The sequence below is a fragment of the Pan troglodytes genome, chromosome 15 (assembly GCF_028858775.2).
Source record: "Pan troglodytes isolate AG18354 chromosome 15, NHGRI_mPanTro3-v2.0_pri, whole genome shotgun sequence".
Classification (NCBI taxonomy): domain Eukaryota; kingdom Metazoa; phylum Chordata; class Mammalia; order Primates; family Hominidae; genus Pan; species Pan troglodytes.
Window position 1 is genome coordinate 61,166,949 of NC_072413.2, and position 24,864 is coordinate 61,191,812.

Genomic DNA, 24,864 nt, shown 5'->3' on the forward strand with positions numbered 1-24,864 from the left:
TCCTCCATCTTCCTCTTATTCACATTCAATGAGTTCAAGTCCTACTGATCCTATCCTCTCTAAATATAGCAATTTTTTTTTTTGAGATGGAGTCTCACTCTGTTGCCCAGGCTGGAGTGCAGTGGCACAATCTCGGCACACTGTAACCTCTGCCTCCTGAGTTCAAGCAATTCTCTTGCCTCAGCCTCCAAAGTAGCTGGGATTACAGGCGCCTGCCACCACGCTCGGCTAATTTTTGTATTTTTAGTAGAGACGTGGTTTCACCATGTTGGCCAGGCTGGTCTAGAACTCCTGACCTCAGGTGATCTGCCCACCTTGGCCTCCCAAAGTGCTGGGATTACAGGCGTGAGCCACCACACCAGGCCTTTTTTTGTTCTGTTTTGTTTTTGTTTTTGAGTCAGAGTCTTGCTCTGTCACCCAGGCTGGAGTGCAGTGGCATAATCATGGCTTATTGCAGCCTCAACCTCCTGGGCTCAAGTGATCCTCCCCTCTCAGCCTCCTGAGTAGCTGGGACTACAGGCATGCACCACCACACTTGGCTATTTTTTTTTTTTTTTTTGTGGTAGATATGGAGTCTCACTCTGTTGTCCAGGCTGGTCTCAAACCTCTGACCTCAAATGATCCTCCTGCCTTGGCCTCCCAAGCTGCTGGGATTACAGGCACGAGCCACCATGACCAGCCATAAATATATCTTTAATCCATCTATTTTTCTCATTTCCATCTAAGAGAGGAAAGTAAGCTTAGTGGTGAAAAATATGAATTCTGGAATCAGATTACTTGAATTGAAATCAAAGCTGCAATCTCCTAACTGTGTGACCTTGGACAAGTTACTATGCCTCACTGTGCATTAGTGTCTTCATCTGTAAAACTGGGCCCGTTAATGGTATCCATATTATAGGATTCTTATTGTGAGTACTCAATAAGTGTTCAATATCACTGTCTCCTTTGCCACCACTCCAGTCCAACCATTATCTCTCAACTAGACCAGCCTTGTATTGATCTCTCTAATTCTGCATTTGTGCCTCTCTAACCTACATGACAACTAGAGGATCTTTACAAAACACTGCTGGAAGCATGCAATTCCCCTGCTTAATGCCTTTCAGTGGCTTCTCTTTACCCTTGAATAAAATCCAAACTTTTTTTCAAATACCATATGTCCTTGCATGACCTAGCCTAGTGTTTCTCCAACTTTTGACAGCTGAAGACCACATGATGGGTATTCAGTTGACACAGTGCTACTAATTTCAGGTTAAAAAAAAAAAAAAAGAACCAAAGGCTTATCCTAATATGAAGTAATAAGCTGTCACTTAAAAGTAAAAATGATAATGGTTATATATAAGTAAGAAGAATATTGTTTATCATTTTCACCAAGGCATCCAGCTCCACATAAACTTAGTTTAGTTTACATCTATGCATAGACGGTTTATTTTCTTATATTTATTTCTAATAAACTGTAAAATCATAAATAACAATTATGGGCCATCAGCAATGACAATCTAGGGTGAATCTGTCAGAGAGTTCATAACTGAATTAAGCAGAGGACCCAAAAAGTATAGGTGATTTCTCACTGAAGATCACTTTCAAAGCTCTGTCAGATGCTAAGAAAGGAGTAAATCACACAAAACAGAAATGTTAGTGATTTGAACCAATTCCCAATCCAGTCTGATAACATTCAATCCTGGCAGCATTTCTTCTGGTTCTATGGTAGCATTTACATATGGTTTTCGACTAAACCGCAATAATATACAATCAATTTGTCTGGGACCTAGCACATCATCATGTGCTAGGAAAACAAGACTCGTAGCAACAGAGCCCTTTTCATTGTAGGGCAGTCTTTGCAAAATGATATGCTGTCATTTTACCTTCAACATTAAAAATCACCATACACCAACTTTCAAACAATCAATCAGGTTGTTTGAGATTCTGAGATGACTAAGATATACCACTTGAGCAAACCACTTAAAAATGTATTTCAATGATATAACACTGTCATTATCAGATCATCATGAAGAAATGTTGGCAGGGCGCAGTTGCTCATGCCTGTAATCCCAGCACTTTGGGAGGCCAAGGCAGGCAGATCACTTGAAGTCAGGAGTTCAAGACCACCCTAGATAACATGGTAAAACCCCATGTCTACTAAAAATACAAAAGTTAGCCAGGCATGGTGGTGTGCACCTGTAATCCCAGCTATTCGGGAGGCTGAGGCAGGAGAATCACTTGAACCCAGGAGGCAGAGGTTGCAGTGAGCCAAGATTGTGCCACTGCACTCCAGCCTGGGTGACAGAGTGAGTGAGACTCCATCTCAAAAAAAAAAAAAAAAAGGAAAATATGTTTAAATTATTTCCTCATTGCAAAAACTTGTATTTATTATGTTTATGGTTTATTTCTTATCTCCTCCCCTAGAATGTGTGCTCCACAAAGGCATTGTGCTTTTTATCTGACTTGTTCACCACAATGTCATCAGCACCTAGTAGCTGCTCAGTGAATAACTGTTACAGAAATCAATAGATCTATGGTAAATGACTCTGGCCATTTTCCCAAACCTGTACCATAGATTTTAAAATCGTATAAAAATTGATTAGTAACAATGGTTTTTATTGAAGATCAAGTGTGATATGGTCTTAAAGATTCAGACTTAGACTTGAATTCCTGCTCCATCACTTAACTTAATCACTTTGTGACTTTGAGCCTGAGCCTCCATTTCCATTTCAAAACAATGGAAATCATGACACCTACCTCTGTAATTATTGAAAGAATTGAATTTGATAAGTGTGCACAATTTCTCAGCACAATGACTAACACATACTAGTTGTTCATTCAATGTTAGTAAACTCCATTTCCCTTTTCTCTTTCCTTTTTGATTACAGTCAGAGTTACTTCCTCTGTCTGACAAAGGCTGAGCAGGGCTGGCAAAGGATTTTATTTTGCATGTCAGTCAGTATGTGTTCACTGCCTGGAACACTAGGCGAAGAAGAATTTGGCAGCCATGTCCAGATTCAGCAAATCAGCCCCATGATATCCACCCTGGCATTGGAGGGGAGAATGACAGCACCTGAGCAGAATCTACCATCCTGGATTTATAGACTCACCCAACTGCCTCATAAAAGAACCCTCTACTCCTCAAAATACTCATTTGATTTTTCAAGCATAACCATGAGAGGAGCTCTGTTACACAAGCATCAATTATAGAATTATTTCACAGGTTAAGGAAGGTTTAAGGAAAGACGGTGGAAAATCTATATTTCTACAAAGGCTTGTCAAACCAATTGAGCTGTCACTTCATTTTATGAAGTCTGCTGCTTTCAGTATATGCAGGCCTGGGTTTAAGACCATGGAGGTTTAGCTAATCAGGCTTCACAAATCCTATGTCCTCAACAGGATTTTGAAAACCCACATTTACTAGAAGGAAGCTTCTCCCAGTGACATAAAGAAAATGTCAACATTTCTGTAAAAGATCTTCAGTCCAGAATAATTTAGGATTAAGTATTGTATTGATCCCAGTGGTGTAAAAAATACTAAGAATAAGTGCATGAGACAGATGTTAACTGAAGAAAAAAGTTTTAGAAATGGTTATAATTACTCTCCTAAGTATTCATCAAGTGGACTAGGGCCTGTAACTGTATCTCTTATGTCCTCATAGTGTAGAGAATGTGATAGCTTAATTTTTTAAGTATGTATTATGTCCAAAATATATTTCGGAGGAAGGAAGAGACTGAAAATGATACTTAGTTCTTTTCTTTTAGTTGTAACAAAGGCAGTTAACTTGTCTAATAATAAGCTTTTGTACCCAAAGTAGAAGGAGATACACATTTCCCATTTGCACCAAATTTACCTACCAAAAAATAAATATATCAATCAATAAATAAAAACAAAACGAAAGATTAGTTGGCTTCTGTTCTATATTAAATCAAGAAATCTGTAGCTACAGATATAGTCATTATATCCAAGCAATGAAGTTTCACACTTACTCACAGTCCCAATACTGTTTTGATTACGCAAAAGGTAGCCATGAAAATGGGGAAGAAGATATTAAGCAGTCATCCTTGATTAAGAAATAGTTGCAATCAGCTGCAGAGATGACACAGTAAGAAGTACATTGTGTTGTCAACACCTTCAGTAAGAACTAAGGCATGTCAATAGTAACCTAAAGTACAAAGTGGAAACTGATACAGCAAAAAAACTGCAGGAGACATGGATTGTAGAACATATCACTAAACACCGCTACATGTTATGGTTCCTAAATAAACAGCCAAAGATTAAAACCAGAGGGTGAAAATTCAGCACAGAACCACCCATTGTTTGCGACCCACCATCTATTCTTAATATAGCCAAGTGATATGGTTTGGCTGTCTCCCAACCCAAGTCTCACCCTGAATTATAGTTCCCATAATCCCCACGTGTCATGGGAGGGGCCAGGTGGAAGGTAGTTGAATCATTGGGGTGGTTACTGTCATGCTATACCCATGATAGTAAGTGAGCTCTCACAAAATTTGATGGTTTTATAAGGGTCTTTCCCCCTTTTTTCAGGGTACTTCTTGCTGCCACCATGTGAAGAAAGATGTATTTGCTTTCCTTTCCACCATGATTGTAAGTTTCCTGAAGCCTCCCCAGCCATGCTGAACTGTGAGTCAATTAAACCTCTTTATAAATTACCCAGTCTTGGCTATGACTTTATTAGCAGCATGAGAATGGACTAACACAGTAAATTGGTACCAGGTAGTGGGGTGCTGCTGTAAAGATATCTGAAAATGTGGAAGTGACTTTGGAACTGGGTAACAGGCAGAGTTTGGAACAGTTTGGAGGCCTCAGAAGAAGACAGGAAAATGTGGGAAAGTTTGGAACTTCCTAGAGATTTGTTGAATGGCTTTGACCAAAATGCTGATAGTGATATGAACAATGAAGTCCAGGCTGAGGTGGTCTCGGATGGAGATGAGAAACTTGTTGGGAACTGGAGTAAAGGTCACTCTTGCTATGCAAAGTAACTTTCAGCATTTTGCCCCTGCCCTAGAGATCCGTGAAACTTTAAACTTGAGAGAATGATTTAGGGTATCTGGTAAAAGAAATGTCTAAGCAGCAAAGCATTCAAGAGGTGACAGAGCATAAAAGTTTGGAAAATTTGCAGGCTGACAATGCCGTAGAAAAGAAAAACCCATTTTCTGGGAGAAATTCAAGCCAGCTGCAGAAATTTGCATAAGTAACGAGGAGCCAAAGACACCAAGACACCAAGACAACAGGGAAAATATCTCCAGGGCATGTCAGAGACCTTCATGGCAGCCCTTCCCAATACAGGCCTGGAGGCCTAGGAGGGAAAATGGTTTCATGGCCTGGGCCCAGGGCACCCCTTGCTGTGTGCAGCCTCGGGACTTGGTGCCCTGCATCACAGCCACTCTAGCTGTGGCTAAAAGGGGCCAATGTACAGCTCAGGCCATTGCTTCAGAGGATGCAAGCCCCAAGCCTTGGCAGCTTCCACGTGGTGTTGGCCTGTATGTGTGCAGAAGTCAAGAATTAAGGTTTGGGAACCTCCACCTAGATTTCAGCAGATGTATGGAAATACCTGGATGTCCAGGCATAAGTTTGCTGCAGGAGCAGAGCCCTTATGGAGAACCTCTGCTAGGGCGGTGCAGACAGGAAATGTGGGGTCAGAGCGCCCACACAGAGTCCCCACTGGGGCACTGCCTAGTGGAGCTTTGAGAAGAGGCCCACTGTCCTTCAGACCCCCAAATGCTAGACCCACTGACAGCTTGCATCATGAGCTTAGAGAAGCCGCAGACACTCAATGCCAGTCCATGAAAGCAGCCAGGAGTGAGGTTATACCCTGCAAAGTCACAGGGATGGAGCTGCCCAAGGCTGGTGGGAGCCGACATCCTGCATCAGCGTGACCTGGATGTGAGACATGGAATCAAAGGACATCATTTTTGTGCTTTATGATTTGACTGCCCTGCTGGATTTCAGACTTGCATGGGGCCGGTAGCCCCTCTGTTTTGGCCAATTTCTGCCATTTGGAATGGGTATATTTACCCAATGCCTGTACCCCCATTGTATCTAGGAAGTAACTGACTTGCTTTTGATTTTATAGGCTCATAGGTGGAAGGGACTTGCCTTGTCTCAGATGAGACTCTGGACTTGGACTTTTGGGTTAATGCTGGAATGAGTTAAGATTTTGGGGGACTGTTGGGAAGGCATGATTGTGTTTTGAAATGTGAGGATATGAGATTTGGGAGGGGCCAGGGGCAGAATGATATGGTTTGCTTGTGACCCCATCCAAACCTTATCTCGAATTGTAGTTCCCATAATCCCCACGTGTCATGGGAAGGACCCAGTGGGAGGTAATTAAATCATGGGGGTGGTTACCCCCATGCTGTTCTTATGATAGTGAGTTCTTACAAGAACTTATGGTTTTTAAACAGGCTTTTCCCCCTTTGCTCAGCAATTCTCCTTTCTGCTGCCATGTGAAGAAGGATGTGTTTGCTTCCCCTTCCACCATGATTGTAAGTATCCTGAGGCCTCCCCAGCCAGGCTGAACTGTGAGTCAATTAAATCTCTTTCCTCTATAAATGATCCAGTTTCAGGTATGTCTTTATTAACAGCATAAGAAGGGACCAATACACCAAGTAAATAATATAGATTCTATAGCCAGAGGGCCTGTGTGAATCCTGGCTCTGCCACTTCCTAGCTGTATGAATTTAATATCTCTGTGTCTTGGTTACCTCATCTGTAAAATGACACGTTAATTATACCTATCTCATAGAGTTTTGGTAAGGATTAAATATGTTAATATACGCTAACACGTAGTACTAGAATGTTAGCCATTATTATCATGATCATCATTATGACTACTACTACTATTATTATTTTTCACTCTCCTCCTAACGTCAATATCTGGAGTCTCCTCTCTCACCCACATCCCTCATTTTTAGCATAGGGGAGATATGCTGATGGGTTTCAGTCAATCAGGCCCCACCTTGGGTGCCCTTTCTGTGGTTCAGTGGGCACTACAGGTGGGGCCTGATTGACTGAAACCCATCAACACATCTCCCCTAACCCAAGCAAGGCAGAGAGAAACCTAGCACTTGTGCAGGAAATGCAGAGATGCTCATTCTCCTCCTTACAGGGCTGGGTTGCTGAAGATGGGAAGCTTACCACCATTGTGTGAGGAGTGACTGGTATGCCAAAGGCCCACTTGTAGAGCTTGAGGATGGAGCCAACCCAGAAGTGAGAGCCAAGAAAAAATCCTAGTGGCAAAACTGAATCCCAGATCAGCCAAATCCAAAAGCCAGCTTCCCTGGAATGTTCATTTACAGGACTGTAAATCACTGCTATGGTCTGAATGTTATGTCTCCACAAAATTCATATGTTGTAACCTTATCACCAGTGCAACTGTATTAAGTGGTGGGGACGTTTGAAGGTGATTAAGTCATGAGAGCATCCCTGTGAAGTCATATCCTTATGAATGGGTTAAGTGCCCTTATAAAGATGTCTAAGGGAGCTTGTTCATTCCTTCTGCTGTGTGAAGGCATCGTCTAATAAAAACAGGCACTCAGCCAGGCATGGTGGCTCACACCTGTAATCCCAACACTTTGGGAGGCCAAGGCAGGTGAATCACCTGAGGTCAGGATTTCGAGACCAGCCTGGTCAGGATGGCGAAACCCCATCTCTACTAAAAGAATACAAAAATTAGCTGGGTGTAGTGGCACACGCCTGTAGTCCCAGCTACTAGGGAGGCTGAGGCCGAAGAATCACTTGAACCCAGGAGGTAGAGGTTGCAGTGAGCCAAGATGGCGCCATTGCACTCCAGCCTGGGTGACAGAGCAAGACTCCATCTCAAAAAAAAAAAAAAAAAAAAAAAAAAAACAGGCCCTCACCTACTTCTGTCCATGGCTACTGGGGTTATAAACATGGAAGAATTTAATTCCTTTCTTTCTTTTGTCCTAGGGGTTTTCATAGATTTGTTTGAAGGTGTTTTTCATACCCACCCCCAGCCCCGACTGTTTCTTCCACTTATCCCATTGAGGGTTGGTCCCCAGATCTTTCCTCCCAGTGTCTCCCAGTTCACCTCACTCTGAATCTGCTGGCATCATGTTCTTGGATTTCCCAGCATCCAGGTGAGCAATAAATTTCTATTGTTTGTAAATCGCTCCATCTAAGGCATTTTGTTATAGCAGCCCAAGTGTACTATATCAATCTCTTTTAGCTTAAGCTATTTGGGGTCCCATTTTGTTCCTTAAATCTATTATGTATTCATAACTATGTTTTATGAGATGTGGGATTATTATATTTTTAATTTAAAAGACAAAAAGTCATTATTTGATACAGATCTCTCAAAAGTCTACACAAGTGAGGGCTTAAGTGACTTGGATCTAGGTCTTAATCATGTAAATATAAAATAGTAGATTTGAAGAGAAAATCCATTCAAATTATAATCACATGTGCCCAGAACATTCCTCCAGCCTTTCATAGTTTTGATAAGCAAACATCGAGTTGTTAAGCAAATCATCTCTATATGCATTGTGTCAAATAGCACATGACCAAACACAGTTCCCAGGACTTCTCCATTCTTCTTTCATGTATCAGTCAGGACTCTTTCAAGTGCACATAATGAATATCTAACCTAAATGAATTTAAACCAAAAAAGGAATGAATTGCCTCATTCAAAAGGGAAATCCAAGTCCCAGGGCTCAAATTGTGTGATCAGGTATCTTTTTTCTCTGTCTTTCAGCTGTTTTTCTGTGGTGTAGCAGTAAAAAGCATGAGCTCTAGCAGTAGGCTGCCAGATTTCGAATCCTGGGTCCAGAACTTGTTAGCTGTTTTACACTAACCTTATCAATTGACTTCACTTTGCTTTCAGTTTTTTTAATTATAAAAATGAGAATAATAATAATGTTTACAACCTACGTTTTGGAGAAAATAGTTCAAAAATATAAACTCTTTTATTATCATCATTATCAGCATCAGGCAATCTCTTTCTACCTGGTGGCAAAGATGGCCCCGACAACAGCTTGTGTGATCCTTAGTGAGAGGAATTCCAGGGGGCAAGAGCACCTCTTTCCAGAGAGCTTCAGGAAGAGCTCTGGCAACAATTCGCATTTGCCATACCTGAATTACATGTCCACCCCTGGATCAGAGAGTGGGGTCAGCCCCCGCTGAGCAATTTGGACTAAAGGTAGAAGAGAGGGGTTCCTCAAAGGGAAATTGGAGTGCTATCACCAAAAAAGGAAAGAGATCATAGGCACAAACAACTATGTTCACTACAGAGCCAACTACACCCTGATTAGTAAAATGGTAAATAATAGTTGTTGCTGTTTTACACAGTGAACAATAGTATTCATGAGAAGGACACAGCCTGTAAGCCATGTTTTAAGAAAATTTTCTTTATTATTTGGGAAGTTAGATTTGATAATTGTAGAAGTCCTCTCCAGATTCAATGAAATTAAGGTTTAGAAAGATCTTGAGACATAATAAAAAAAAAAAGAAAATACAACAGAAATAAGCCTTTGGGTACCTACAGAGTGGGCAGGTATTACTGTGACGGCTCCTCATTCAAGATAACAAACAAACGGCAGTACTCGATCTTTGCTGTCACTGGAATTAGCCATGAATGCTTTATGGATATGGATAGCTTTGAAGGAAGGATCATCTTCCCCTTGATATGGAAGGGTGACCTAAAGACTGGATCAGAGGGCATATGTGAAATTTACAAAGGCCAAATCATTTTAACCATATTGCCTATTTTCCCATTAAAGTCAGTAAAAATGATATTTTATCATATAAAATTAAAGTGAAAAGAAGTTACCTTTCCACTTCCAGAGTAGAAAAAAGAGATACACATTTCATGAAATCAGTTATAATTTTTCAAATTTTCTGAAAAGTGAGGAAAGATACAAAATAATCTCCATATATAATATGGTCAAAACCAATAGAAGCAAATTAAAAGTCACTATTTAACCTTGTTGAAGTGCCACAGTGCTTTTTGTAAATCAGTACAGTCATGAAGTGGAAAACAATAAAAGGAGATTTCATAAAATGTGTGCCTGGAAAATAAACCCTTTGCAAGAATTTTGCATGTTAATAATAAGGTAGGAGTCTTTTCTGGGGCACTTAACCTGAAGGCCATGTGTGGCTCCATCCACCTTCTGTCCATGGCTACTGGGGTTATAAACATGGAAGAACTTAATTCCCTTTTTTCTTTTGTCCTGGGGGTTTTCACAGATTTGTTTGAAGGTGTTTTTCACCACCCCCCTCCTCCCCGGCCAAAGACTGTTTCTTCCACTTATCCCATTGAGGGTTGGTCCCTAAATCTTTCCTCCAAGCCTCTATCAAATCTGAGATTTGAGCTGTGGTCTCATTCAAGCCCTAGTAGCTTTCATGACTCTCTTTTTTCTGATACAGATGATTTCTAGATACAAAGTAATTAGCAAATGAACTGTTAATGAAATCTGAGCAGACACATTCAGTCCACAGAGTAGAATTACATTTCTTTCCACATTTAGTGCTTCACCAACAAGGGGTTGGTCAGCAACCAGCAGGCTCTCAGGGAAACTTGTATTTGTGTAATCCAGTCCAGTAACCAAAATGCCTCCTTGAATACAACAGAGCACAATGTCCCCAGCTACTGTTGAGGGGCCTTCAAGTCCTCCATCTATATATTAATTTTTTATGACATTGATGCTACCAGAGCATCATAAGTAGAAGGCACATTTTTAGTTGTTTTCTTAGCAGAAGTGGAAAATTTCCACCAATCTGTCTTACTCTCCCAAGAGATCCTTCATACAAAAAAGGAAAAGAGGTTGTGACTTGGCCCCAATCCACGGAAGTTCAGCCTGTAGCACAGACATGATGCTTGCCCACCCAGACGATGACCAACCCTATGACTTTAGCCTTTTTGGACCCATATCACTAACTAGAGGAAGTCATCACCAAAGATCTTTGTCTGACTATAAGATGGCTATTTCTGCAAGCTATTCCCTGCTCTGTGGCCTTGGTGGAGGAACAACCCAGACTACCTCAACACTAAACTCTTCTCCCTTCTAAAGCACACCCCTCCAATCGGAAGAACAGGAATCAATAGGAAAGTTCTTTCTAACCTGTTACCTCACTTCAGATTTTCTGCATTAATGGAACTTAAAAGTCTCTAATTTCCTGGTTCCCATAGAAAGAGACAAAAAAGGTCAGATAAACCACAGGACTCTCTTCCTCAGAGACAGGGCTTTGTATTCAGAGTTAAGGGATGCAATAATGAAATGCAGAAAAAAAAACACACACAGCTTTATTATTAGTGGCCAAATCAGCTTCTTCTTTCCTAGGAAGGAAAAAGATGTCCCATCTGCCTGTGGCTTGCAAGTCACCTACATCTCTCAGAATTAAGAGATTTGGGGAAAAAAACAGAAGTCTTCCAAGTAAGAAAAAGAAAGCCATTTCTGGAATTATAAAAAGATCATGTCCAAGAAAATGTAACTGATGTGATATGATGTGATGTGATGTGATATGATGTGTGATATATGGCATGATATGACATGGACAATAGCCAGAGGCTGGGTGCAGGTGGCCTCACAGAAGAAATATGCAGATACATGAGCATCCCTGACAGCAATGACTCACTCCCCTTGGGGAGGGGTGGTTCCAGTCCAGACTAGTCCTAGGATGGCCTGTCCAGTTTTAGCAGTGCCCCTACTGATCTTGAGGTTTAGGTCAGTGGGAGATTTAGGTCAGAACCCCTAGAACTACATAGACCCTCCTGATTCATAACCATCACCAGTAAAGGCCAGACTCTCACATTAGTCCCAGAAAGGGTTTTCTCTGGAGTGGAAACTCATGACGAGGCAGGGCATCCTGGAATTATCAGAATCACAGCACATCTCATGTTCCTAAGACTGAAGTCAAAACAATATCCTCCATAGAGGCTAATCCAGAATCAGAGTATCTGATCTCATTGCATTACTTCCCTATGTAACTTCTAGCTTCAAGCACAAAAAAAAAAAAAAAAAAAAAAAAAAAAAGAGGGGAGTGAAGACTTGGCTCTCTTACTAAGGTCATAATAAAACTGAAAGCAATAAGAACGGTCAGAATTTTACACAAAAATGCCCTGTTGGCATTTGGGGAAATTTGTGTGAAGCCAAATCTCAGAGGACAAGAAAGAGCTAAGGAATTAAGGTCTCTTGGAAAAAGCAGAAAATATCACCCAAAAAGATTTCACCACATTCTGGTAAGTTTGTGTAAACTTGGTGCTTGAGGTAAACCAAATAATTAATGGCTACACAACCACCACTCAATCATTTTCATGGCCCAAGATCCAAAAGCACAGGCATCTGGTAAAGAATATTTTAGCAAATGGTCTTCATGCCACTTCTAAATGCATACCCGTCAACCTTTGGAATTGATGGACATTCTTGACCATGCTACCTGGGCAAGCAATCAGAATTCTGTGGACTCATGGACCTATAAAAACAATGATGAATTGTCTTTATTTTTTTTCAAGATTCTGTTATTCTGGTTCAGATCCAATTTTTAATATTTAAAAAGATTTAGTTTCACATGGACAACATGATCCACATAATCACCAGGCTGAGATGTTAAGAATTTTAACTTTTTTGCCACTTTTAATAGGATGTCTCAAAAGCTTTTCTCCATAAATATTCATTTTGGTGTGGGGGTAGTAAACAGTGGTAAACCATGTTTGTTTTGAGAAATATAGCCAACATTCTCAATGGTCATAACCCATCTTTGCATATAACCCAATCTGGCAGATGTACCAATCTTTTCAGTTAGAGGTAAAGGATCTATAACTAGATACTTCAAGTCTCCCAGATGTCTTAATTCACAGTTCACATAGAAATCAGAATGGATTTAAATGTCTGTGTCTGATGGCATAAGATTTAGGCTATACGTAGATATACCAAAATTTCACCTCAATCCAATTTCTCAATTTTTTCCTAGACCAAGTACTTACTGGGCTGGGGCATGTTGTAGTGTTGGGATAAAAGCTTTTAGTTGACCAGCGTAGGCGGGCATGTTTTATAACTCCATGAATGGAGTACCATGCCACATTCACTGCCCAATCTCAGGGACAAAGTCAAAGGAAGAACCTTCTCAACGTTCTGCCAAATACATATCATCATTGTGCTCATTAGGCTCAGCGTGATTGTGCTCATCTTCAGGATGAAGTCTTGTCACTGCCAATCACTCTATTATCTGCACAGATTTGTTTGGCTGCCACCTTCATACTCAAGCCTCTTTTCTAGAAGCAAAATATAAGTTTTCACATAGTAATTTTGTTATCACATATTCTAGGTGTTCAAGGTAGGCTAAATGAGAATAAAATTATATAAATCACATGAAGTCGTAGGTGTCTTCAAATGCTTCAGAATGGCACTAAACATAAACAATTCAACTTCCATATTGCAAATAAAACCTCAGCTAAATGATCTGTGGTTGCCACACAGGCTGTTCACCAATATTTGGTCCTCTCCTTTCTGATACATGGTAGGATTATACTTCTGACCCCCCTGTTGAAGCCAGCATGTCGTTTGCTTTGACCAACAAATATGAGCACAAGTGTCACTTCCAGGAGGAAGCCTTAAGAGTCAATAGGATGTCTCAAAATTTTTTCTCCATAAATATTCAATTTGGCACGGGGGTAGTACCTCTTCGTCATATTCATTTCTTCCTCTACCATGATGATCATCAATATTCTCAATATGACTGCTCTATCGGCCTAGATCCCTGAATAAAGATGATAACAATATACAATAGAGATACAATGTGAGCAATAAATATACTCATTTAGCTTCAGGGATTGTTTCTTACTGCAACAGAACCTGACTGATACACCATAACTTGACTGAAACACCATCCCTTTATAGGAAAGAAAGGCTTGGACACTAAGCACTGTGATAAATGTTACTATAATCCAAAACAGAAGAAACTAGAGACTATACCTATTATATGGCAGCATATAGATGATATGTGGGTATATCTATTACAGAATTTTCTCCCATCTCACCCCTCATCAAAAAAAAAAAAATTCTCAAACATTTGGATAATCTGAACTCTTCAAAATCAATGTTCAAAAAATGAAAGTGAAAAAAACAGAGTTCCGTCATTTTGACCCATTTGTCAAAAATCATTTGCAGAGTTCCACTTCTTTTCTAAGACCAAGCACATTAATCAAATACAGAGCTTCAAAGGGACTTCATTTTGAGTGACCAAACAGACAAATAAATTAGCTGCCCATGGCTCCTTTGTAATTGAAGAGGACCCGTCTGACCCAAGGGGAGAAGACTAAATCAAAAAGCAAAACATCCAAGTAAAAACAGCATCGAGGGCCTTAAACAAACCAAAAAGCCATCCTATACCCTCTCCTGTCCAAGGGTGTTAAGTATGAGCCAAGCACATGTGTGTTTATCTACTAATAAGAGAATGCAAACATCCCACATGTGATTGATTTCTTATGTGCTACCATCATAAAAAAAGTTTGTGTCTGGAATACATATTCCAGACATGTGGCAGTTTATAAACCTGATCATACATATTATACCTACAACTTACAAACCTTTTTCTCTTTGAAATGATGTGACTCTGGAAGGTTTTCTTCTTTATTTCTGGGAAGAATCGCTTAAAGTTTCTCATTTAAGTAAAGAACTGCTCGTTTTTAGTTTGCAGAGCTTTTAACTAGTGACTCAGTGAAGAGTGATGTCATATGTTATCCCAGGACTGCTGGTGTGGTTCTCTCTGCTCGCTCTAACCATTCCCCCTGTTTCTGTGGCAGGCAGTAATCCCCGGTTTCCAACCTCTAGTCAGCTTCTTTCCAGCCAGCCACAAGCGAACAGCCTCGCAAGCAGCGGATGAAACAGGAAGTCTGACAGCTTGAGTCTGCAGTGGGACCCCTAGTGTTTTCCCACTCCATGTCCTGGCATCGTTCCCCAGAAGTACAAACACACACACACAGAGCTCCCATTGTTGCAGCCTTCCTCAGCCCACTGATCCTAATATGGAATGCAGCAGGAAACCCATGATTTCCTGACACTCGGCAAGCTGGAGGAAGCAAGGGGAAAACACTCCATTAAAAAGCCCAGCTTTCCTCCATGTTAGATGTGACTTGGAAAATGAGAAAGATTTAGCAAAATTCCACCGTGTCTTTCGCCAGGCTAGAGACAGGGAGAGAAGAGTAAAACCCTCAGGCTGCTGAAATTTCTAGGCTGTTAGGAAGCCCCTCGAATTCTGTGAAAATGAGGGTTTCTTAACTCACACTGAGAGCGGAAAGGGGCAGACCCTTTTCATAACTCCCTCAAGTGTGTGTTACCTTTCTTCACCAGCATGGTAAGCAACAGGACATATCCCAGCCTCGGACATGTCTGTATGATCCAAGGTACCCAAAGTCAGACAGAGTAAACTCAAGCCTGGCACTGGCTTTCTGCCGCTTCATGTGCTTTGGAAAAAGCAGGAGAAGCAATAGCAGCAGGAGTCCCCAGCAGCTGGAGCCGCAAGAATGAACTGCAAAGAGGGAACTGACAGCAGCTGCGGCTGCAGGGGCAACGACGAGAAGAAGATGTTGAAGTGTGTGGTGGTGGGGGACGGTGCCGTGGGGAAAACCTGCCTGCTGATGAGCTACGCCAACGACGCCTTCCCAGAGGAATACGTGCCCACTGTGTTTGACCACTATGCAGGTAAGAAAAAGTGGGAAACTCTCTGCATCCAGACAAACGATGCAGGGGGCGAGACCTTAAGTTCAGAGGGGCCTGGCTCATTTCTAATGTCAGTATTGGGTGCGGGCCTGGCAGTAACCAGGCAGCTTAGCGTAGCATACAACCCAGGACTTGACTGTTGGTAGAACAATTTGTGCATCAATGTGTATGGTAACACTTTTCCCCCTTAAAACGAATGGTAACGCCAGGAAAATACTCTGACGTGCCCTCTAGATTTGGGGGCCAGAGCTTTTACTCAACATTTGCCTCAACATTCATTGAAGTTTTACTGTGAACATTTTTAAATGCAGTGGAATTGCATCACAATTCTTTTCTGCCAAAAAAAAAAGAATCACCACTAGACACACAAATGGTGAAAGGATTGTTCTTGCCGCTCTTTGCGTATTCACCTCATGCCATTTATAAATGAAAATGCTAAGATTAATAAAACACTCATTTTTTCTATAACAATTGGTGCTATAATACTATAGTTTTGTTTTCCTGAGGTTGTAGATCGGGGGAGAGTTTTTTAAAGGTTTTAAATATCTATTAGGCAATCTGTATCTTAAAAGAAAAATATTTAATTAACATGTTTTTAAAAGGAAAAATACAAATAAAATCTGAATCACTTTAAAGTATGTCCTGAAAGGACAAAATGCACATAAAATATTTTAAAGCGTGGCAGTTAAGACATTGTAGTCACAACTTACAGGGGACCTTTTGTTTTGTGAGTGTTCTAAAGTTTGTAGGTGTACTTGTCTGGGTGATAGCATTATCTAAATTTTTCCATTTTGATTCTTTCTTTTTCTGTTAATTTCCAAAACAAATTTTATTAAGTTTATCAAAAGCAAGTTAATGAAATTCTTCAAGCTTATAGTAGCCTACATTTTATAACTTTTTTATCATAGTGATCTTTATCAGAGATCTGAGACCTTGTGAATGGAAAATTTCTCCTCCTTCATTTTGGCTTTGGGTCAGGTTCAACAAAGGGGAAATGGCCCACAGGAAACCAGCATGAGTGTCTGCTTGGCAATGTGGCCATTTGAAATCCTCCTTCTATAGAAAGTAGCTTCTTTTCCAGAACTAAGCCATCACCTAAGTCACTGCTTCCCCCTATACTTACATGATGTATGAAAATGTTACACAGCAGACAGGGAGAGAACCACAGTGAATACAGTATCCATTTCCCAGCAGGTTTTTCTATATTTGTAGAAGTTAAGAGCAAATTTTAATGCCGGCTCACTTAAGCCTTTCTGAAAATATAATGACTATGCCCAGAGAAGAACATTTTAATGAGAACAGAATAAAGAGAAGAACAGGTTGACTTTCATCTTGAGAAAAAAACTAATTCTAAAATTTGGGGGTCTGCGCCTTGAGAAAGTTCCTCAGATTCTTCTCCTGAAACCATCTTAGCAAAAGTTATTTACTCTACACCTTCTTTCTGCCAAGAAAAGGAAAGTGGCTACCTTATTTCAAAAACTTTTAAATCAAAGGTGGAACTGAAAACCTAAAGGGAGAGGCTTCAAATGCCTATGAAAATTATGTATCCAAATCCCCATGTATTCAGGAAACCAGTTACAGTATGGTATCAGGAAAAAAGAGAATCAAGTCAGCCTATAAAAAATCTACACTAGAAATCAAACAAAGGCTGAACCACAACTAGATTCCACTAGGCTCCAATAATTTTATGTTTTAATAATGTACATACTTACTATTGTTGAGCATTAAAGCATCTTAAAGATTTTGGCTAGTCTATTATTTTAGCTCCCAAGAAATCACAGCCACTATACTCAGAGCAATACTTTGCACATAGTAAGCATTCCTAAACATGGTTACTTTGATGTACACTTTGTACCTCTTTAAGTATATAATCATCTCATGTGGTTTCAGTAAGGTTAAAAAGAGAATGGAGACGGAGACATGAGCCACATACATCTAGGACTGTAATGAAGTGGTCATTTCTTTTCTTTTTTTTTTTTTTTTTTTTTTTTGAAACAGAGCCTTGCTCTGTCGCCCAGGCTGGAGTGCAGTGGCATGATCTCGGCTCACTGCAACTTCCACCTCCTGGGTTCAAGCGATTCTCCTGCCTCAGCCTCCTGAGTAGCTGGGACTACAGGCACACGCAACCATGCCTGGCTAATTTTTGTATTTTTAGTAGAGACAGGGTTTCACCATGCTGGCCAGGCTGGTCTTGAACTACTTACCTCATGTTCTGCCTGCCTCAGCCTCCTAACGTGCTGGGATTACAGGCGTGAGCCACCGTGCCCAACCAGAAGTGGTCATTTCTATAAGCAGAGGGATCTTCTCCACCACAAAGACTTGAGTTCCTTTTACCACCACTCTCCTGGTATATGATCTGGTTGAACATAAATCCTTAGGCAGTCACGTGAGAATCTACAATCAATTGTAAAAAACTAAATGCCCTCTTCTCCATTTGGATCCAGTATCTAATTCCTGGGTCCTACTGGCCTACTTTAAAATGACAACCTGCAGTTGAGTGCTGAGACTTTAGAAGCTATAGTTTAAGTCATAGAGAGCCTATCCATTGAAGACTTTTTACTAATAACTGCCCAACCCAGAAAAGTAGAGATAAAATAGTAAGGATGGAAATACAACCTACTGTGCAAGATGGTGATCTCTGAAGTCAGATAGCCTGGTTCTAATACTGGCTCTGTCATTTACTTTGTGGCCTTGAGCAAGTTACTTAACCTCTCTGTGCCTCAGTTATCACAAATGAGAAACAGGGACAATTAAGGTATTAGAATTGTGTGTGAGAACAAAGTGATTAACATATGTAAAGTTCTTAGAACAGTGCCTCATGTGTGATAAGAGTTAGGTACATGGTAGCTATTAAGAATACAGTCTCGATACTTGCATACAGCCAGGAAAAGGAATGAAAATGTAATTAAAAGATAAATGTAATTACAAGAAGGAAAAATGTAATTACAAGAGTATCCTTTAGAAGAGTAAGGTAGGATGGAGTGTATGTATTTTCTTCATAAAATAGTTACCATGTTTATTGATAACTAACAAATATGTTTATATGAGGTAATAGTAATGGGATATTAAATTGGGAGGGGAAATATCAGTTTTGCATGAGTAAAAACTATGCAAAATTATTTTGAATGAGTTTATTTTTGCAGGAAAAATCAACAACCAGCTACAAAAAACAATTTTTAAAGTTCTACGAATTCTGATGTATCCCTACCTCCTACCTACCAAAATCCAAAAGCACATCTGCTCCATGTAGCTTTCCTTGACTCCCCAAGAATAATTCCCTGTTCCATCTCCAATCCAGTTTCACAAATTTGTTTACATCTCTAGGATCTTCCACTATTGTATAACAATTTATATGCTTCCTTATTTTCCCATCTCTGCTGTGCTGGGAACCCCTTAAGGGAAAGGAGCTGTGTCTTTCACGTCCTGTGAAATCCAACAGTCAATTCTAGGTCCTCCTCTTGATCTCTTGGAAGCTTTTTTTATGGTTCATTACCCTCCTTCCTAAAACATTTTCTTGGCTTGGTTTCTGGGATGCCACATTCTCCTGGTTTTGTTTCCACTCAACAGCAAATCTTTCTCCAACTCCAATGCCACCTCCCCTCTCTCTTCCCAACCACCAAATGTTCGGAAACACTGAAACCTCAGTGTTCAGTCCCTGGGTCCTCTTCTTTATTTACACTTAGGGTATGCTTGATTGTATCTAGTTTTGTAACTTTAAACATCATTCATATCCTGATAACGCCAAAACTTGTAGCTCTATCATCAAAACCCTCTGAGACTCAGATTCATATATCCGACTATTTGAATATCTAATAGGCATCTCATTCTTAACCTGTCCAAACTGAATTTTTTAACTTCCCCAATCTACTCTTCCCCTAGGCTTCCCCATGTAAGTACATGACCACTCTTTTCCACCCAGTTTCTGAAAACAAAAACTTTGGTATTGACTCCTTTCTTCCTTTGACAACATTCCCCTCCCTTTCCATTTAAACCATTAGTTATCATCCCTTCCTCCTACCAATCAGCTCAACATTCAAAATACATCCCAAACCTGATCACTTATCACCGTCCTCATTGCCTTCACTCTTGTCCAAGCCACCATCATCTCTCATCCAAACTACTATAATCAATTCCCAATTCCCTACTTCCAATCTTGCCCCCTATCATCAATTCTCCACATAGCTGGCAGAGGGACTGTCCCAAACCCCAACTTCTCCAATCACTTCCCTTAACACTCAGACCCAACCCTATGTTATGTTGTATATGATGCACTCCATGACTCAGTCCCTGTTATCTCTCCAATCTCATCTCTTAACACTCTCCTCATCAGTGTTTTTGCTTTAGCCACACACACCATCTTGTTATTCCTCAAGCACACCCAACTCCTTCCCTTGAAGAGTTTGTACTTGCTTTTTCCCCAGTCTCATACTATTCCGCTAGATACCCCCTAGCTTCAATTGACCACATTATTTAATGCATGTGTACTTGCACACACACACACTCTCTTTCTCTCTTTAACCTATCTTGCCACATCTTTCATTATAATAGTTAACACTACCTGATATTATATATGTATTTGCTATCTCCAGCTTCAAAAAACAAAGTCCTGCATATTACAGACTCTCAACAGACTCTCAACTCAGATTATTCTCAACTGAATAAATGAATTACTATGTCTTTGCAATCTTAGTCCTTCCAACACTTAGATAGTTTCTGGTCCATTAAAACTTTGATGAATAAATGAACAAATTGCTTGTTCAATAGATATCTCTTTAGGAATGAACACACAAAAATGTTTATTATATTTATTATATTTCTGAACTATTTTATTCATATTTTAAATAATCATTTTATCCCCACTGTAACTGTAATATAGCATTGAATTTTCTTTTTTTTTCCTTTTTTTTTCTTTTTTTTTTTTTCTTGAGAGAGAGTCTCACTCTGTCACCAGGCTAGAGTGCAGTGGCACAATCTCAGCTCACTGTAACCTCTGCCTCCCAGGTTCAAGCGATTCTCCTGCCTTAGCCTCCCAAGTAGCTGGGACTATAGGCACGTGCCACCACGCCCAGCTAATTTTTTTCTATTTTTAGTAAAGACGGGGTTTCACCATGTTGGCCAGGATGGTCTTGATCTCTTGACCTCGTGATCTGCCCACCTCAGCCTCCCAAAGTGCTAGGATTACAGGCGTGAGCCACCACGCCCAGCCAGCATTGAATTTTCTTGACCTAAGTGGCCAGTGTCACATCTACTGAATAGCTTAACTATATAATGTGTAAATATCACTTGGGATTCCTTCATCTACATTATATTCAAAAGCTGACATACATTTTGGGTGCCTCACTCAAACTCCTCTAGTTCTAATATACAGAGCATATTTCAGAGTAACCCTAAGTTCGGCTGACGGCTAGGTCTAAAGGGTAGGAGCAGTGGGATGAAGGTGGGAAAAGTCACTCTTGTTTATTACAAGTGTGCCTAACAACCCTGGGCTCTGCTCCTTACTCCCTTCCAGGGATGACTCAACGCGTCCCAACAACCTTTAGAGCTTTCACAGCTTACCATGGAAGAATTGCATTTCTTCCCCCATCCTATCTTTAGTTTTGAGTTTTGTAGCAGACCCCTCACTGGTAAAATATTCTTACTGATTAATGTTTCACTTGACATATAGCATAAGGATAAGAGCTCCATTTTGAATTTAGATTGTATGTTGAGTTAGATTGTGTACATGGTTTATATGTCGGGGTACATAGGTGTGTAAAATAAGCTCATTCCAGCTGAAACCTCTTTGTGATGTTCACCATTTCCACCATCCTCTGTATTATTTTGTCTGTGAATCTTTCCTCTATCACCCACCCTCCTAGAGCTTCTTTGTTGAAAGCCATCAAATTTGGAAAACCATATGAAGCCACTATTTGCAAACCCAGGCTGCCTATGCAGGAAATTAACACAATTCATGGAAAGAAGAGAAATCCAGTTACTCTATAAGCTGATTGAGATGTAAAAGGAAGTTGTTTTTATAGAAAGCTGAAAGTCAGTTCTAACTTTTTCCACTTAGTTAAATGGTGATCAGCCCAAGGTAGACAGTCATAACCTTAATGGCCAGAGCAGGGGGTGGGAAACAGGTCCAACCCACAGGGGGAAAAAATAACATAATTATAATAAATAGTGAATAAAAATAAAGTCCCAGGTTTATAAAAGGTTGTGACATAGTTCTGCTCATTTGGGAAAATTTATTCATAAGTTTCTCTTTTGCTCTTTCTGAAGACACCCAAGAGTCTCTCATATCTGTAATCCCAGTGCTTTGGGAAGCCAATGCACAAGGATCCCTTGAGCCTAGAAGTTCAAAGTTATAATGAGCCATGATCATGCCACTGTACTCCAACCTGGGCAACAGAGCAAGACTTCATCTCTAAAAAAAAATTATGGATACATTAATGGTTGTTCTTATTTACTTATAGAGTATATGTGATGTTTTGATATAGGCATATAATGGGTAATGATTAAATCTGGGTAAATGGTATATCCATAACCTCAAACATCCATCATCACTTTGTGTTGGGAACATTCTAAATCTACTCTTCTAGTTCTTTTGAAATATACAATAAATTATTGTTAACTATAGTCACTCTGTTGTGCTACTGAATACTAGATTTTATTCCATCTAACTGTATTTTTGTACCTTGTACCAAAAAGCCAACCCTTCTTTATCATAAGGTGCTATCATTTTCTCTACTTTCCTGATGAATAATTCCCGGCACAAAGATACTACTCTATTTCCCTCAAGGCTAAACTGCTTGTAATGGGGTAAGTGGAGGCCATGGAATAGTAAACAATATAAGCAGTGTATAGCTAATAACAATAAAAGAGCCACTGTTAGTTAGGACCTGCTATTAACAAGTAAACCAAACATGTAAGGGATTAATTCAATGGCAAGGTATTCCTTGCTCATGTGATGCTCCTGAGCAGGTATTCAGGTCAGTAGGGCTGCTTTCTTCCATGTGGTCATTTAAGGTCTCAGGCTTCTCACATCTGGTAACTCTGACATCCCCTAGGATTTCAGTTATCTGCATCCACACAGCTGAATGAGAAAGAGCATGGAGAAACTTGAAAGGAAAGTTTTATGGGCCAGGCCTGGAAGTGACAAACATCGTTTTCAATCACACTGCATAGGAGTTTATTTAGTCACAAGGCCATGCCTCACTGTAAAGGAGGCTGGAGGGAAAGCCCCCCTATGTGCCCAAAAGAGGGAAGAATGGATTTTGATGGAAGCTAGCAATCTCTGCCTGCATCAGACTCTGTGGCCACCAAATATCCTTGCACATTTTTTCCCACATGTAAAAAAAACTCACTCTTTTCCCCAGAAGGACCACCTAGAGTTGCATTCTGGCACTGCAACTGTGTCAAAGACCAGCATCTGTTAAGTGATGCATGATTCTGTTCATTTGATCTAAATGTGATTCCTTGCGATCCAATAAAAGACAAATTATCTACCCATATACACAATTTGCCCCGTGGGGTGGTGGGACAGGAATGGGATAATCAAAACATTCAAACTCCCTTTCAGAAAGGGAAGAATGGGAGACACATTGCAATAATAGAATTCTGATGACAATCCTGATAGTATCATCTATTAATGGAATCCAGAAACAATCATTTTCTAACTCTTTGAACCCATGAAAATCTGTGTTCTATCAATCTCAGCTTTAAAAACAACCAATTCATCTCTTCCCTTTCTTATAACACCTTGCTAAATACGTAAAATAACAATTAATACATACTAACATTCTGTCATTTTCTGGTCTCTTCATAGAGTGCTATGGACTCAGTGGGAAGTAGCTTTACCTTCCAGGTTTCACAGACAATAGTTTTACAAAATGTTTTGCCACAGTATAACACAGATCATCTTTCCAAACTGCTCTGTTTTGTCACCATCTGCCACCTAACAGTTAAGCCAACAGCACATGTATTTTTAGGTTTTTGTAATGATGGCACCATACTACTAGGTAAGCTAAGATGCTGTAACAAATAGGCCAAAATATATAAGGGTTCAAACTGTTAGAATCCTATTTTCTTACATAATTGCAACATGTATTTTAGATTTAGAGGGTACATGTGCAGTTTTGTTATCTGGGTATATTGCATGATGCTGACATTTAGGATATGAATGATCTTGTCACCCAGGTGGTGAGTACAATACCCAATAGTTAGTTTTTCGACCCTTGCCCTCTTCCTTCCCTTCCCAACTAGTGGTCCCCAGTATCTATTGTTGCCATCTTCCTGTCCATGTGTACCCAGTGTCTACCTCCCACTTATAAGTGAGAACTAACGTAGTATTTGGTTTTCTGTTTCTATGTTACTTTGCTTAGGATAATGGCCTCCAGCTGCATCCATGTTGCTGCAAAAGACATGATTTCATTCTTTTTAATGGCTACATAGGATTCTGTGTTGTATATGTACCACATTTTCTTTATCCAATCCACCATTGATGGGCACCTATGTTGATTCCATGTCTTTGCCATTGTGAATAATACTGCAATGAACATGTAAGTTCATGTGTCTTTTTGGCATGATGATATATTTTCTTTTGGATATATACCCAGTAATAGGATTGCTGGGTAGAATCCTGCTTTTGGTCATATAAGAGACCTTGGCACATCTTCAGGTTGGTGAGATAGTTCTGTTCCATGTAGTCATTCAGGGATCTACTTTTTTCCATCTTGTTACCCTGCCATCATCTAGGGCTTTGTGGTGCTCTGTATCTAGACACTAGAAGATGAAAGACTATGGAGGAGTAAGGGTAGGGAGTGGTGGTATGGGCCAGGCTGACAGGTGGCATGCATCACTTCTGTTCACATTTCACTGGAGAGAAGTTAAACTGTAGGCCACACATTATCACAAGGAAGGCCAGCGATGTGCCCAAAGAAGGGACAAACAGACTTTAATAGACACTTAGTCATCTTCACCACAGTCATTAAGTTGAAATTGCTTATACCAAATACAATACGCACAGATAAACATATCAACGGCCTTAGCACCATGTGTAACTCCCTATTTATTCCACTACATATGACATACCTATATTTCCCAAACTTGCCTGGTCATAAGAAAAGCTTACTTGTTAAAAATGCAGATTCTTGGGTCCATATAAGGGCTTCTACACCAGACCCATTTAGAGACAGACCTGTGAATA

At 40.1% G+C, this 24,864-nt stretch overlaps 1 protein-coding gene across 4 annotated transcripts in view; it reads left to right on the forward strand.

Annotated features, from left to right (window-relative positions):
• The first annotated feature begins 14,927 nt into the window (after positions 1-14,927).
• The window catches only part of RHOJ (ras homolog family member J), a 90,606-nt gene continuing 80,669 nt past the window's right edge, over positions 14,928-24,864 (forward strand). For 3 of the 4 annotated variants that reach the window (XR_002939299.3, XM_009427914.5, XM_009427913.4), the window contains exon 1: positions 14,928-15,659. Coding sequence is in view for 3 of the 4 variants with exons in the window: in XM_009427914.5 (XP_009426189.1) it covers positions 15,482-15,659 (178 nt within the window). In the remaining variant the exon portion in view is untranslated. The remainder of the gene's footprint in view (positions 15,660-24,864) is intronic. The other variant, XM_509996.6, reaches the window with a different exon arrangement.